Source organism: Poeciliopsis prolifica, unplaced genomic scaffold, assembly GCF_027474105.1.
Source record: "Poeciliopsis prolifica strain line A6 unplaced genomic scaffold, Auburn_PproV2 SCAFFOLD047, whole genome shotgun sequence".
Lineage (NCBI taxonomy): Eukaryota > Metazoa > Chordata > Actinopteri > Cyprinodontiformes > Poeciliidae > Poeciliopsis > Poeciliopsis prolifica.
The window spans coordinates 2583081-2599265 of record NW_026562422.1 but is presented as its reverse complement, the minus strand read 5'-3'; the positions used below and the strand labels follow the sequence as shown (position 1 = coordinate 2599265).

At 42.7% G+C, this 16185-nt stretch overlaps 1 protein-coding gene across 1 annotated transcript; it reads left to right on the top strand.

Annotated features, from left to right (window-relative positions):
- Positions 1-3496: 3496 nt before the first annotated feature.
- Positions 3497-10599, top strand: ky (kyphoscoliosis peptidase). The gene is made up of 7 exons (XM_055057356.1): positions 3497-3605; positions 5207-5799; positions 6175-6289; positions 6392-6509; positions 7543-7734; positions 7905-8095; positions 8210-10599. Exons 2-7 carry the CDS (start codon positions 5227-5229, stop codon positions 9544-9546), a joined length of 2526 nt encoding a protein of 841 aa, XP_054913331.1. The 5' UTR covers positions 3497-3605; positions 5207-5226; the 3' UTR covers positions 9547-10599.
- Positions 10600-16185: the final 5586 nt, after the last annotated feature.

The window sequence follows — 16185 nt, the reverse complement described above, 5'->3', positions numbered from 1 at the left end:
CTCATGGCATAAACACACAACACAAACCCGCTTCATCCGCTCTGTTACGGAACAGATTAAAAAAGGCTTTCTGCTGATAAACAGACTGCCGCTCGTACGCCGTGTGTTTGGAGAATAATTACTCTGAAAAGTTGTTTGTGCGCCTCTGGTCACAAACGGGATGGGGATGTACAATAATTGGCCTCAGCGCTGCACACACCCAGGACTGGTTATGATGCAACGCGGCTCCAGCCACTTTCAAGTCAGAATTAATTATTTTCCGTGTCTTTTGATTAATTCCCTCCGTACACCGTTTATTTGCAAATGCGTTATATCCCCCTAAAACATGTCAAAACTATTGGAGTTACGGTAGGATTTCACGGATCCCCCCAAAACTCTATCCCGCATCCATACTTTCTCTTTTTGAGGAAAGTCTTCAGAGCATGGGAAACTGATCAACATCTCTCCTCTTTCAGCCTGCAGTAATTTCCTTTTTCCTGGTTCTGTGCCACTGTGGTGCCTCATGTCCTCCCTCTACCTCTCTTTGAGCTGCAGAGAACACCCCTCCTGCTCCTCTGCTCCCTCTAATAAGCCTGAAAGAGATTCCTTGGCTGACAGCTGCTCCAGATGGCATCATCACTCTGTGGTTTCACACTCGTCTGGCTCTGGATCAAGATCCACAACCAGTAAAGGTGGCTGTCCCCTTTCGGCCCCCGCTGCGGCGGCCACGCATCAACATCAACACGGGCATATGGCGAGGTTACGCAACGCCGTACCCGCAGGGTTGAGATGTTCACGACGATGGCCCAATGAGATCTCGCTTTTATTCTTGTCGACTTCTTTTACACAGGATTGATAAACTCTGCGTTTGAGGACCGGTTCTTTTTCGCCTTCCTTCCTGTAGGATTGTATTAGCATGCAGAAATGCACTGCAGACGACTGACTACTGAGTTGAAGGCAGAGGTGAGAAAACCTTAATGGTCTCATCTCCCTCTGCACGAAAACAGCCTGGAGACAAGCTCTCGCGAGGCATAAAATTGGTTAAACCCAAGAGTTCAAAGCCGCCGATGGCGGACGCTGGAGAAGATGCCGGACTGAGCTTTGATTACTGCAAAGTTAGGACCGTATTTCTTCTTCAGAACAGGTCCCGGTGCATCACTCTGCTTTGCTCGGTTTACACTACGCTCAGTAATAAACTCTGTGCGTTTGAAAAGGTTTCCTTCTCAACTGTGGCACTCAAAGAGAGGAATGTCTTATTGATTCGTTTCTCCCTAGATGTTTGTCTCCTTTTAAACGCTAACCCTTTAAAGTCTTTTTTTCCCCCTCCTCCCTCATGTTTTAGTATTTTGACACTTTGACATGAATAAGTTGATTTTCACCCCCATTTGGTTCCATGTTCAAGGCAGTTTATGGACAAGAAACATATGAGAAATGCTTTATGTTGCATAACATGTTTTTATGCGTACAGCATTATTCTGGTACTATATTGACTTTATTCTCATATCATTACAACAATTTCCTTGTGACTTTATTATGAAATATTGGAACTTTATTCTCATAATATTGCAACTGTTTTCACATATTATTATTATGTCTTTATTCTCATAACATGATTCAATTCTCGTGATTATAAGCCTTTGTAGAAATCTTTCCTCTTGTATCACAGTAATAAAATGTAGTACAGTCAACAGCCTTCAGAACTCGTGTAAATAGCACATTTAATCTCCGTTTATCTAGGCAGTTGTTCTATGAAGGCCTCAGATGTTTGATAGAGGACATCAGAGAGCAAACTGAATTATGAAGTCCAAAGAACACAACCGGCAGGCCAAGGGTTAAAGTTCATCAGAAGAAACGGGGGTTGGTTATACAACAATATTCCAAGCTTTAAGCATAAAGGAACGCAATCCATGATTGTAAACGGAAAGAGCGTCGCACAAGTGTAAAGCTACCAATTCTTGGCTGTCCACTTAAACTAACAGGGCAAGCAAGGACAAGGTCAGGACTATTGGTAAAAGCAGCCAAGAGGGCCACAGTAACTGTGGAAGACCTCAGGTGGGATCTGAGGGCAACTATTAGCTGGGGTCAGAGGTGGCAAGAAGAAACTCATTGCTACAAGCATTTTATAAGAAGTCCTATAGCAGTTTGCCATAAACCACACTTGTTTAGCAAATGGAGGTAAACTGGGTAGTTAAGATGAAGCAAAAACAGGTCAACCAGCAAGAAACCCTATTGGAGGCGTCCTGAGACTGGGGAATAAACTGAACTGAAGTGACAATGTCAGTTTCTTATGTCATTCTTTTCTTCATACAACCTGATTCTACGTCAGATGTAAGGAACCTCTTGACCTCTTGGACCGTACTCGTCCCAAAACCGACAGACTTTTCGGCCGAGTGACTTTCCTGGACAGAGAGAACTGCTGATGGAGCCAAAGCTGCTTGTCTATCCATCCCCCCGCCCCGACTCCCCACCAGAGAGAGAGATGAAGGTAATGAAAACCAGCAACAGCGAGTTCCAAGAAAATAAAACGGCCATCTGAGCCACAAAGTGGGCACTCTCTTGTCCTGCTCTTTCCTGGCACTTCTGGTGTGAGAAACTGATCTGTCCAAGTCGTTTCAATTTTAAGCTGCTACTTTCTTTTTTTTTTCTCCCCCTCTTCCAAGCTTTCCTACCATAAATTAATGTAAAGTTTTAGTCCCAGAACTCCAGGCCACCGAACCTTTTCCGTTAAACTCCTGAGAGAAGTTTAACAGGTCCAACTTTTAATGCATGTTGGACCAGAAATGAGATCATAAAGTTTATATTACATTTCGTTGTCCACACTGTAGTGGTTTACTTGTTTATTTTTTGGTGGTTGTTTCTTTGACGCAAATGATTAGAAAAATGCATCTTTCTTTACACCGAGTTAACTTTAAAGATGGTAAATCTGTCTTAATCTTTGGAATATAGATGTGCTTCACTCCTTAAAATACGCGATCATTTGGTAGAAGTTGTTGATAGAACATTAGGCTGATTGTGATGAATGATTGTTTATATACGTCGATAGAGTCCAACATAGCCGAATAAGCATTTCAGTATGAAAAATGACAACTCGCGTCGCAGAAATGAAAGCAATTTTACCTTTATATTGACTATGTAGACGGGGGAGATGTGAGACCACTTACCACTCACTGATTGATATTTTGGCTCAGATACCCCGAGGGCTCGAAACAGAAAATAAATCACTCTTTCACACTTCTTACAAAATACACACCGACTTACATAATGTTTGCGCAACCACTATTTCACACTCACTTGAGTCCTAAGCTCTGTTGTGGATGCACCGACCAGATGATCCACGTAAAGCATACCCACAGCAAGTCGCAGCGTACATCATGAGAGCGCGTTCACGCTCGTACGCACACACACCGACACACTCCTCGGCCGGGGCTTGTTTTTTATTGGCCGGTCTTAACTGCTTTGTAGTATTTTTAGGCCCGTTATTCTGGGGCCTGTCCTGGCAGGACACTTGTACAGTATTTAAACCTCCCCACCAACGACCGGGGACCAGTGAGAGCACACAGTGGAAACATCATCGGCCGGCAGACCGGCAGGCATCCACCACACATAAAGCATTCTGAAAAGAAAGGGTAAGTCGACGCCTCGACAACATGCAGCAACAGAAAGAATGTTCTGAGTGATTAAGGATTTTGAGGAGCTGCCATATTGAACGTGACATTTTTTATTTTTTTGCTAGTTGGAATTCAATTTACCCCAACACGAAGGTTGATGCACAGTTTGGGACTTTTTATTGCACTCCAAGAAATGTTGAGGTCGGGGTTAGCTGCGGTCCACTGGCTGCCGCAGCAACGCTTAATGATCTGCAGAGGGACACTTGAGCAGGGCAGATGTGAGCCAACACAGGCCTTTAGCCTGGGTCACGGCAGAAGGACGGTCACTGTGCCAATGGCTTCCTCTTTGAAATAATGAGTTGTTTTTTACCAGATGAACGTGTTCCCATATGTGGCTTATTTATATCTCACAATGAACATGTTCGTCGGCGAGCAGGAAGTGTCACAAGGCTTCTTTGTGCTGGAGCTGTGACACTGACTAATGGTTCTAATCTTTGGTTTCATTTATGGTTATGAATAGACTTTATCTAATTGCAGATTTATCACTGTCTTTAATGGAATGTGCTGTAAGAATAATCTCTCCGCATGCGGCAAGCATTATGAGGATTAAGAGTCTGATGTGGAAGGATACCTCAGAAATGATGTTTCACATCCGTTTTGTTGCCGTAAACAAACAGTGTCACACTCATGTACTTGAACGGTCATCAGTTGATTTTTTTTTGTTGTTGTTGTCAGAAATAATGGAAGTTTACCAGTCAGGAAATCTGAAAACTTTGCATTAAACACAGCCTTCCCATTGTCTTTACATGCAATTCCATTCACACCACACACTGGGCTTTCTCCCCTTCACTTGGATTCTTCCTGTAGAATTTTTACTTGGCCAATCAGCAAACAGAAAGAATGTTCTGAGTGATTAAGGTTTTTGAGGAGTTGCCATATTGCCAAATGTAGTCTGAGTGGAGTTTTAACAATGGCAGCAGAGCAAGTGAACAAAGTTGTTTGGTTTATTTTGGCCACACATCCAAATAATGATTCAACGTTGACAACCACCTCGTTCGGCTCCGCGGTTCTCTCTTCGCAGGGGAGGATGGTTGTTTGCGCCGCAGATAATTTCCGGTAAGATTCATAGCGTTGAACTGGCGCATTACATACGTCACAGACAAACGTTAGCGATTGGCTAAAGTTTCAAACCTCAACAGAGTCCACGCCTCCAGGAAGCAGTTCTTTCTCAACAGCTGAGAGTCCAGACAAAGCAAACACTGTACAACAACCAGGCTACATTACACCCAATTTCCAGTCATTTTATTTCTGATACTCATTTGGGCTAGTTGACCACTACAAAATACAAGAGATTATGGCTCTTAATGAAAATGAGCGAACTATTCACTCATTTGTAGCTGGCTATGAACAGGTTTATAGAAAATTCAGTTTTCAAGAAGACAGTGTAAGGTTCCCCTGGCAGCATGATTTGCCACATGGCCGGCTTGGAAAACACAGCAGCAGACAAGCCCGGTTTTGTCAAAAAGTTGTGCATGAAACATCCAAAGTAAAGGCACACAGCTGAAGTACCGCAGGGACCAGCACCTGCTTTAAATCCCACCTCCCTTCTCTCTTCACAGAACACCATGCCCCCAGCGTAATGTCTGCCCAAGTTTCATTGCACAAGTTCTCCTTTCCATTTGCCTGCTCTGTAAGCCTTTCTTCTCAAGACAAGGTGACCCAGGAGGTACAGCTAAAGAACCCAGAAGTTCATAAACTTAAAGAGAACCCAACATTAGGGGAGGAGAACCGCATTACAGTTGTACAGGCATTTGTGAAGAATGAGGACCGAGCTCTGGAGAGCACAAAACCTCCCGACGGGGGAGACACAGGTGCCGCCCGGCCCTGCGTCAGTCCAGAGGCCTCCCAGAATGCCATGGTTGCCAGGCAAAGCGTGGCAGAAAATCTGAGAGTGGAGGGCGAGGATCAACGTCCGGCAGCAAAGAGGCAGCTGTCCTCAGAGAGCGCAGCCAAGTCCATCACAGCTGTGAAAAAAAGTGCACTGAGGAAGGAGCCAAATGAACAGAAACACCTGCACCAGAAAGCACAACTGGGACAAGGAGGAGGAGTGAAAGCTGCTCTGCCAGGCAAAAGAAAGCATCAGAAGAGCCTGTTCAAGAGCTCAGAGGTCTTCCACAGGCTGGACTCCCATGTCATCAGGGCCGGAGTGGAGGTGAGGACACACCCTGCTGTACCGTTACACCTGAAGAATGCCTCCCGTGTCCAGTCCGGTTCATTATCCGTAGCAGTGCCTGGCTGTTCTCTTTCACCAGTAAACATAAACAGTATTACCAATTTAAAACTAGCCATTCAATAATTTAGCTCATCTACTGCAGGAAAAAAAATAAAATTAAAATAAAAGGCATCAAGCAAAGCAGATCTGAGGGCAACCTTCTTCATTCAAAATACATGATACTCAGCTGTTTGGAAAAAAAAAAACGTTTTTGATGTTGTTAGATTAGATCTGGCGTTATTGGCCCGGAGAAACTAGTTTTTTTTTAACTGGATGGTTAATTTATACGCGTGTACATGTGTGTGTGTTGTCCAGCTGAAACTGAAGCGCGTGTATGACGTGAAGACAATTGTACAAAGCATCACACAGGGATGCAGAAACGAGCTGGAGCAACTACGCGCCATCTGGGTGTGGCTGTGTAACAACATTGGTGAGTTTGCGGAACAGCAGAACCCTAACCTGCACCGTTCTATGAAGTACTAATACTTTGAGAGCGATCTGTTCTGCAAGCAGGTGTCAAATCTCTTCACAGAGTACGACGTGAGCGGCTATCTGGGCCACACAGAAAAGCTGAGCTCCCCGGAGGAGGTGATCGCGGCCGGCCGCGGGGTTTGCTGTGGCTACTCCAATCTCTGTACAGAGATGTGCAGGTGATCGCAATCACTCTTGATGCCCGAAACTGTTATTGCACTGCAACAAGAAACACAAATACAACAGCAGTCATTTTAAAATTGACAGTCAGAGTGTCTGTCAAAAGTGTTTAAACCTTTGACTCCATGGGGTAACATGTTTACCAATTTTCACACTTTTTTTTCTTTTTTTTGTTAAAAAAAAGAAGTGTCCAGAGAAAAATTAATGACATTAATGACACTTTACTGAACTAGCCATTCAATAACGTGAGTATTGGAAAGGGGCCATGGGCTGAATGTGATTGATAAGACAACTTGTAATCTAATTTGATCACTTTTGACATTGTTAGTAAAATAACCAAGTCATTTTTTAAAGACTATTCAGTAATTAATAGTGTCTGAATACTTTTTCAAGGCAACAATGGCAACACTGGTCAAAATGAAGATGCATAGGATGCAGTGTGTCTGGACCCAGAAGCTAGGCAATAGAACAACTATATTACTGTTTGTTTTCTTATCCATCTTCTTGCCATGGAGAACAGGATGAGTTATTTACAGCCTTGAGTTTGGACACTGTTGAGTGTCCAAGCTCAAGGGTCACTGAGGACATGCCAGAGAAACCTTTTCTGTCCTGGGGCCTACAGCCTTTTGCAGGATCCTTGAGTGTCATAGGCAACCCCATTTTGTTTATGGTCATCTCCATAGCAATGCGCCTGAATCAAGCTGGATGTACCACCATCCCTTACAGATAACTATGAGATATGATGATAAAGGTTCTTTCTGAGTCAACTATAATGGAAATGTTGAACACAACCACCACCCACTAGCCAGGTCAACAATTGGTTACCTTGGAGACTGAATGAAGACTAGTGGATGTTAGGCAAGTCCAGAGACGTCAAGAGATGTTAAAGTGTTGCTCACATTGAGTGCTGTTGAATCTCCTAAAATCGGAAGGCAGAATACTTCACCATGTCCTCTGACAAACCTAAAGGATGTTAGGTCATAATGAACAAAAGACAAGTGAAAACATGTTGTGCTTGGTCTTTGTTTACAGAGAAGTGGGCATCAAATGCCAAGAAGTGCCAGGCCACAGCAAGGGCATCGGTTACCGGCAAGGTCATAGTTTAAAGAATGTGAAGTCGGATCACCTGTGGAACGCTGTGCTTCTGGGGGGGGACTGGTTCCTCCTGGATGCCTGTTGGGGAGCTGGACGAGTAGATATGCAACATGAAAGCTTTGTCAAAAGGTGCAGAAAGGAAATGATCCTAAAATTAATCTAACATTGTTTAGCTTCAAACAGTACAAGTGCAGAGGAGTAGTCACTAAAGTTTAACAGCTTTGTAGTACTGGTTGCTTTCTTACTGGACTTGGGAGTTGAGTGCCGGACCAAACTGGTGTTTGTCCTTTTTAATCAAGGTTTGATGACTTCTATTTCCTAACTGACCCAGAAGAATTCATCGATTCACACTTCCCAGATGAGGAGAAATGGCAGCTCTTGGACAAGCCCATCTCCATTGAGGAATTTGAACAAAGGGTCTTCAAAACCTCAGCCTTCTTCACCATGGGGCTCAGCCTGATAAGTCCTCTTCACTATCATATAGTCACAGGTCTACTTTTTTTTATTTTACAGAAGAACTTTAGCTGAATGTCTTAAAAGTTTTTAGTTAAATGTACTTCTGTACTCTTGTATAATCATACTGTTCCTTTGACTTCTTTCTCAGATGATGGGGAGGCAACCATATCCCTCGGTTTCTCAAAGCTGACAACATTCACCTATGAGATTACTCAGCATCAAGATCTCCTCCACTGTGGAGCTTTAGAGCAGAAAGAGTCAATCAATTCCTCCTTTGGCCTTCTAACTGTCTCGCACAGGAGTATGACGTTGCAGCTGCTGCCACCTGAAAGTGACACATACGATGTCAAATTGTTTGCTAGATCTGGAAGCGCTACAACTCCTCTGGTTTGGGTTTGCTCCTTCACTGTTGAGTGTCCAAACCCAAGGGCCACTGAGGACATGCCAGAGAACCCTTTCCTGTCCTGGGGCCTACAGCCTTTTGCAGGATCCTTGGGTGTCATAGGCAGTTCCCAGAACAGTCAGGTTGCCGAAGTGGAAGATGGGGTCTTTGACCTAGTGTTGAAGACTTGCCGGTCTCTAATGGTGTTGTGTGAACTTGTCCATCCACAAATGGAAGGTGCTGTAGCCAGGTGCTGCCTGGCAACTCAGATTCAACCAGATAAACTCACATGTCATGTCTTGTGCCCATTTCATGGTTTCTACCGACTTTCATTGTTTGTGCGGGACTATGAGAAGACAGAAGACAAGTTCCAGAATGCTGCAAATTACCTATTGCACTGCAAAGAGAAGGTTGTTGGATTAGAAGAGCTGTTTCCTCCCAATCTGGGCTCGGCATGTGGGCCAGGAACCCGAACAGCAAATGCAGGGCTATCGAGATTCAGCCACAACTCAGCCATTGTGAGTACCCAGCAAGGCAAGTGTAACCTCACCTTCCACAACCAGCAGGACCTTGAGCTTCACTATGTTCTCAGCAAAGAGAACATAAACTCAAATTTTCCACTTTCACGTTACGTGTTCTGCACCTACACAGACCGTAAGGTGACGGTGAGCCTCAGTCTACCCGAGGCTGGGGTGTATCGGCTAGGACTCTATGCCCGGATCTCCACCGGAGGAGATTTCAGCCCAATGTGTGATTTTGTTTTAAGGAACACCTCTCCTCAGATAAGACCTCCATTCCCCTGTGTCTACTCTGCCTGGGGGAAAGGATGTGTACTGTTTGAGCCTCGTGTGGGCCTACTGGAGCCGCTCTCCTGGGTCCTTTTCAGGGTTCGGGTCCCTGGAGCCCTCCGGGTAAGTGTGGTGGGAGAGAGCCGAATTGACCTACAACTGAACAAGAGCAGAGTGTGGGAGGGGGAGGTTTTCAGTGGAAACAGTCTTCAGCAGCTGAAACTGGCAGCTTCTTTAGGCGACTCCAGTGAGATGTCCGTTTTGATGATGTTTGACGTAAAGCAGCTTCTGACTGAAGATGCTAATAAGGACTGACAAAACTCAGGAGTCGAGAGAAACCAGTCAAACTGTGAGCTCTTGTCTTTTAGGTTTAAGAGAGTCAATTTTAGAACTAAATATTCGCAATGGAATTTATGACTCGACTTTAAAGTGTGAATAGGTGTGTGAGCTATGTTCCAGTGAAGCTCTACAAGACAGTGACTGACTCCAGATTATTATGGAGGTTCACCTCATATTTATACAAGGCTTCTCCAACAGTTCTAGTGCTGGCCATAAAAACTTGAAGAACCATTAGCAGTAATATTTTCTCTTCTCAATAACATTAACTGTCTCATAACTTGTGTGTATGTTTTACCTTTTGTTCTTTTCCAATCTGCTTCAGTTTATTGGGAACATTTTTTTTTGTGCAGTTTGCTAGACTTCCACTGGAGAACCTCAGTCAGACTGAGGGCTGGGTTTTTATTAGACCATTACCCTAGGTACCCCCCACCACCACTCCTCCTTTTGAGAGCCAATCAGCTGTGGATTTTCTGCTCTGTTCTGACTTACTGTTGTTGTCAGATGATCCAATTTTAAATCAGCTTATCCAGTTGGTCAAATAACCTCTATTGACTCAGGAAGCCTGTGATATTCAGTTTTCATGGTTGATTCAATGAGAACAAGATGCGAAGGCCCCGCTGCTTCAGAGGAAGCAAACATACAGACTTGTGCTTGACTTTCAGTATGAGGTACTTCCTGTAAGATGCTTTTATTATTATTATTATTATTATTTTATTAAACATCTGCATGTCTCCCCCATCTGTCCCATATGCATCTCACTGACCATGCCTTTGTTAAAAATGAAAAAAAAAAAATACTGAACCAGTGGAGTAGGTGATGAATGCCATTTGTCTGGCATTAACCTAACTTTATGACTGAGTAAAGACCAGATGCATTTCACTGTCATAGTCTGTCTAAAGCTACATATTTAAAAATGGTGCTAAGTGATGTAGCTACATCAATCAAGAATGCATTGGTGTGTAGTGAGTGTGGTATGTAATGCTAAACTGCTGTTAAAAGGTATGCAATAAAAATGCATTGTGAAAATAACAGGTTTATGCAGATTTTTTATTCACAATATTCAATGTGATTTCTAATTAGATCGTTTGGTTATTATTATTTTTTTTTAAAAAGAGGCAGCATTTAGTTTATAAAGCTGCGCCACCCCAACTCTTTTCTGTGCTTCCTCAACCAGAATAAAAGGTTTTGGTGCAGGTTTGACCGATAACATTTGTGTCATTAAAACATATGGTCTAGATTCCTTCAAAAGAAACAAGAGAAAACATTGAATTAGGCCTTTACTTTTACACCAATTTGGAAGGTATGAGTCAGACCCCAACTGGGGAGTGACAAGCATGAGGCGTTCTCACTACATTTTAACTTAACAACTTAACAAGGTGTGAGATAATGTTCAGCATTAATGCATGAACATTGACTCGCAGAATGTTGAGCTCCCTTTTCATATTCATCGTACGTTTGGTAAATAAACTCTACAGAGAGCACGCGGCACGATAAGACGCCGTCCACTCTGCCAGAAATAGATGAACTGAAGCGGGGTTCAAGGCCGTTAATGCCACTCTGTCCATCGCAGGTCGATATGCAGCAGAACACAAGCATGCGAGTCAGTAAATAAAATCTGCTGAAAGCGCTTTTGACAGACACGCAGTCGTAAAGTATTGTGCAGCAGGAGAAATGAATCAGGTTAAAATTAAGTCGTAATGGAAGATCATTGGTGCCAAGAAGGAAAGCCGTCCCGATTCTAAGTTTGCACAGGAAAAATGCCAGCGACTCAGAGAATCAATGGCCAGTAGAGAAGAGAGAGAGCAGGTTAGGACGGGTTTAGCTTGGCCATTTAGAGCTTTGTAGTCGAGAAAAAAAGAAAAAAAAGAGAATTGTCATCTGTCCTACAGTCTGCTGGGAGACTGTAAAGAAAAGAAAATAGGTGTCATATCAACATGCTGCCTATATTGTGTTACTAGCTGGGCAGCAGAATCTTAAATGGCTTGGAGTTGTGAAAGAGATGGCTTATGCACTCTAATAAAAAGCTCATTGCTGTATTCTGGGCATGATGACAACAATGACTTGATGGTTTTCTTCAACACAACTTAGAAAGGCTACTTAAATGGAAGGAGTATGAATATTGATTCGATACTTATTAAGAGAAGAAGAGCCTGACTAATCTCTAGTTGAAGACTAAACTATGATCACTAGAGTAACATGTTTAGGGATGAGAATCATTGTAGGCAGAAAGAAAAGTAGTGAATTAGAAAAACTCTTAAAAAAAGAGGACGTTTCTGAGGTTGAAAAGTCGAAAATGTGCAACAAAAAACTTTGTAACTTTCATTTGCTTGTTTTTCTTCTAGAAAATCTTCAACTTCTGGAGCTCAGAAATTGCACAGTTTTTCTAGAAAACTTTTAGATTAATCTTAAGATATCTGATGGTTTTTTTTGACAGAAATTCACACTCTTTTTTTTTTTCCCCCGTCTTGTACTAGCATAGCTCGATTATTGACATAAAAATGAAAGGAAGTAAAAAAACAACAACAAAACAATGAAACAAAGAAAAAAACTGAAAATGAAATCGGACCCAGAATTGAAACTTGTAGCCCTCCAAAATTAGTCTTGAAAGTAGATTTGGACAAATGTTTAAAAGTACAAATGGTTTGTTCTGATAGAATAAATCCTGTCAGATCAGAAGGAAGAAGATATATAAAAAAAGCACATATAGATTAAAAGAAAAAAACAAAACAATAAAGAACAAAACATTGCCTCCATCTGTGTGAAAATGAATAAATCCAGCACACTGATCCATGGTTGTAATGACCTGGGCTCACTCAGCAGGCTTTGGCAGACGCTAGTGGAAGTGATGAGTGTTTACATGTTGCTGTCATAATAGCCCACAAATAGCCTCGGCTCAGCGGCTCGGTAAAAATACAACAATAGAGGGGTGGGCAGGAGAAAAAGGGGAACAGTGGAGATATGGCGAGTGTTTTAAGTGGGCTAAAAGCGTAAAGGGTGGGTAGTCTTGCCCTTTGTCGCTGGGGAGTAACTGGCGGCACGCTGGTGGCAGGAGAGGGGCGAGGAAACGCTGATGTCAGAGGTCAGACATGTGGAGGACAGGATCTGCCTGGCAACAATGCAAGGACACGCAAAGGGCCCCGTCTTCCTTTCTCTTTCTCTCACACACACACGCAGGGCTCATGAAGCATTAGGAAATTGAAGGGTATGTAGGGCGCCATCCTCAATTTCTCTCAGCAGAATTTGGGCCGAGGCTTTCACTTAAAAAAAAAAAACATGTTATGAAAACACACATAAAAGCTCTTACGTCCACTGCTGATCTGTTTAACCCAACTTTCCCAATCCCTCTCTGCCACAGATGGCGCAGATACAAGCTTTCAAGGCAGGAAGGACTCATGTTCTCTCACCAGGTGACAAATCCACAGCCGCGATGAACTGGCTGGGAGCGCTGCTGCTGCTGCTGCTGCTGCTCTGCTGCTGCTGCTCTGCTGCTGCTGCTCTGCTGCTGCTGCTGCTCTGCTGCTGCTGCTCTGCTGCTGCTGCTCTTCTGCTGCTGCTGCTCTGCTGCTGCTGCTGCTCTGCTGCTGCTGCTCTGCTGCTGCTGCTGCTCTGCTGCTGCTGCTGCTCTGCTGCTGCTGCCACCGCTGTCTGGGAACAACCTGTAAGGCTTTCAAATTCAGTCCACCACACGACACGATGAGGGATAAGAGAAGACCTTCTTGCATATAAATAACTTTATTAGTTTATGTGGTGCAATAAATACAACAGTCAATTAAGAAAAGCATCAGTCACAGGAGAAAAAACTGAAGTTACAGTAGTTTTGTGCAAATGCAAGTCGCTTTAGCTAACTTTCCTCATGAACCCTTTGAATAAAATCTGGTTTGGCACTTTTAAAAGTTACTTTGCTTCTCATCACAATAGAGAACGAGAAATTGTTACTTTTTTTTGTCTTAGCAGCTTGTAAAAGTTGAAAAATAAATTAGCCCTTTATTTTAAATATAGATATAATCCCGCCGTCCCGACATCAAATAACCGCTGACATCCATCATGACTGTTCCTTAAAATCTATAACAGCATGTTTTTTTGTTGTCGTTGTTTTGCAACCAGTCTCTGTGTGGCAACACATCGAATATTCCAAGCACAATTTCACCTCCGTACGCCTCGGTAACACTTAAGTTTGGTCGTACAAATGTGGAATCTTAGGCAAGTTAATCACATTACACCTGAGCAAAGTCCTTTCATTCCCTGGGAGGACTGTAAAGACGTGAAGCCTGTGATTTTCTTTTAACCTTACCAGGACAGAACAGTCTAAACAATTAGCATCAATGTTCCCTTTAGGCTACTGAAATATTCCGGGAGGTAAAAATCCATTTTCAAGCTGCCTTTTCTCAAAACGCGCAAAGATACCATAAAAATATCCATCTTGTTAACAAGTGGGCACCTGCCAAACTGCTGTAGAGTTTTAAAGGGATAGTTCAGATTTTCTGAAGTGATGTTTCACGAAGTTACTTTCAGTTATAGGGGCGATTCCGGCACTAATGGTGGCCCGGGGTCTGAGATTTTACAAATTCCTCCCCCCAGAAAATAATTTCTGTTTGAAATGAAAAATTAAGAAATGGCAAAAAAAAAAAAAAATGTGGGCACATTAAAAAGTGTCATTTAAAAGACATGCAATCGGTGCAGAACACAACCTAAATGTGACAATTTTTACAAACGTTTTCATACTTAATTTACGTTTGTTCTAATGCCAAAAATAATCTTAGGTTTTGTCACAAAGAGAAAAAACATTAATGGATCTAATTGTTTTAAATACTTGAGTGTAGGATGATATAGTTAAAGTTTGGTCAGTTCAAGTACTTGTTTCATTATAAGCCAGAGAGAACCAAATGCAACTCAGAGTCTTACAGATGACTAAATAGCCATTTAATTTAGTGCCTATATATTTTTAGTCTTATATATATATGTTGGGAGATAATTGGGCAGATTGCTACATTAGCTTAATAACGTCAATGTTGTCAACCTGAGAATCCTGGATTAATTAAATAATGGCCACTTGTGAAAAAGCAGGAGGTTAATATCAGGTAGCGTTATATTCCACAGGTAAAGACAGTCTGAGTTCCCAAAATGAGCTAAAACAGGAGTCCTGCCAGAGATGGCAGCCATTAGCCTGCCATCTCTGACATCCGTTTAGCGAAGGAAGCCAACATCGATAACCTCTCAGATCTCACTTCAAAATCGTAACTATCCCTCTAATGTCAATGTTTAACAGTAGAAAATAAATTTAAAACATTTTCTCAAGCTGTAGTTATGAGAATATCACAACTGCTCCCACCTTATAGAACCAATTGACACCAAACTTCGTTTTTGTCCTATAACTTCAGCCACAACACACAAGACAAAAACAAAGGAGCGCTCAGTTTGCCGAAGAGCTGTGAAGCAGTCACCGTTGGAGGACTGTGGAGGGCTCAGTTGGGCTCCCAATTCTTAATAAACAAGGATCACCCGATTTTTTACTGTCTCTATTTATTTCTCTCTTTTCTTTTGTTGGAGATTTTCGCAATTTCAAAAAGAGCACCTGATTTTACCCCAAGCCTGCCAGCAGCCTCGCTGTGTGACTTCGCCCACTTTCGCCCTCCGGCTTTGTAAATAAAACACACTGCTTTAAAGAGCGACTCCGTGGATTCCTTTCACCAACACTGTTGAAGGACAGATTCTCGCCTGACAGCACCTCCTTTCCCTGTCACGGGGAGAAGGATGAAGCTCTGAAAGCAGCTTTAATCTCTGCTTTTCTTAGCCGTAGCCAAGGCACCGCTGGATCAGAGAAACCTGACGTCTCACAACTGATCAGATTCTCGTCAGTTTTTTTTTGTTTTGTTTTTTTCCCCTTTTTGTTTTTGTGCGTGTGCGCGCTTTTCTACAAAAGACTTGCATCTGCCTTTACTTTTGCTGAAGCTTGTGCGTGAGGAAACCTTTTTTGTTCAATTCACAGTCTTACAAAAATACTATTTGTTGCTTTGAGGTAAATTCTAATTCTTCGCAGGTATGTAAAATAAACGTGATTTTTCTTTGCTTCGTCGTACCAGTTTGGTGAAAGGCATTTCAAGAAACAGAAATTTTTAATATATGTATTGTAATATTCAAATGACATCTCGACATGCAATTCTACACACAAGAGTTGTGATAGTACTCATGGATAAATGAGTCTATATATCGGTTAGTGTAAATTTAGTTTAAATATCAACAACGTGAAGCAGAAGCCCCATCTCTTTAAGGACTGACGGGGGTCTCGGGCTCCCCACCGTTTGATCCACAGCCGAGTTCAAAGGTCTGCCAACGGTTTCCCATGCAGCTGCCTCCCAACCACCTCGCTGTCAGTCAAGGCAACTCTCTGCAGTATTGCATAAGCTCACAACTGTGACAACTGTTGCTCAAAACAGACAGCCTCACCGAGTGCATCGTTGAAATGTTCAAGCGGGGATCCAGCTTAAAAGCAAGTTATCCTTTTGTCACCAAAGGATTAAGGTTCTATATAATCCTGTACCATTTCTGAAAAAGCTCCGTAATCTGTTGGAATTTTGTCCCATCCGTTGTGAGCTGAGGTAATACTTTTTTTTCCCC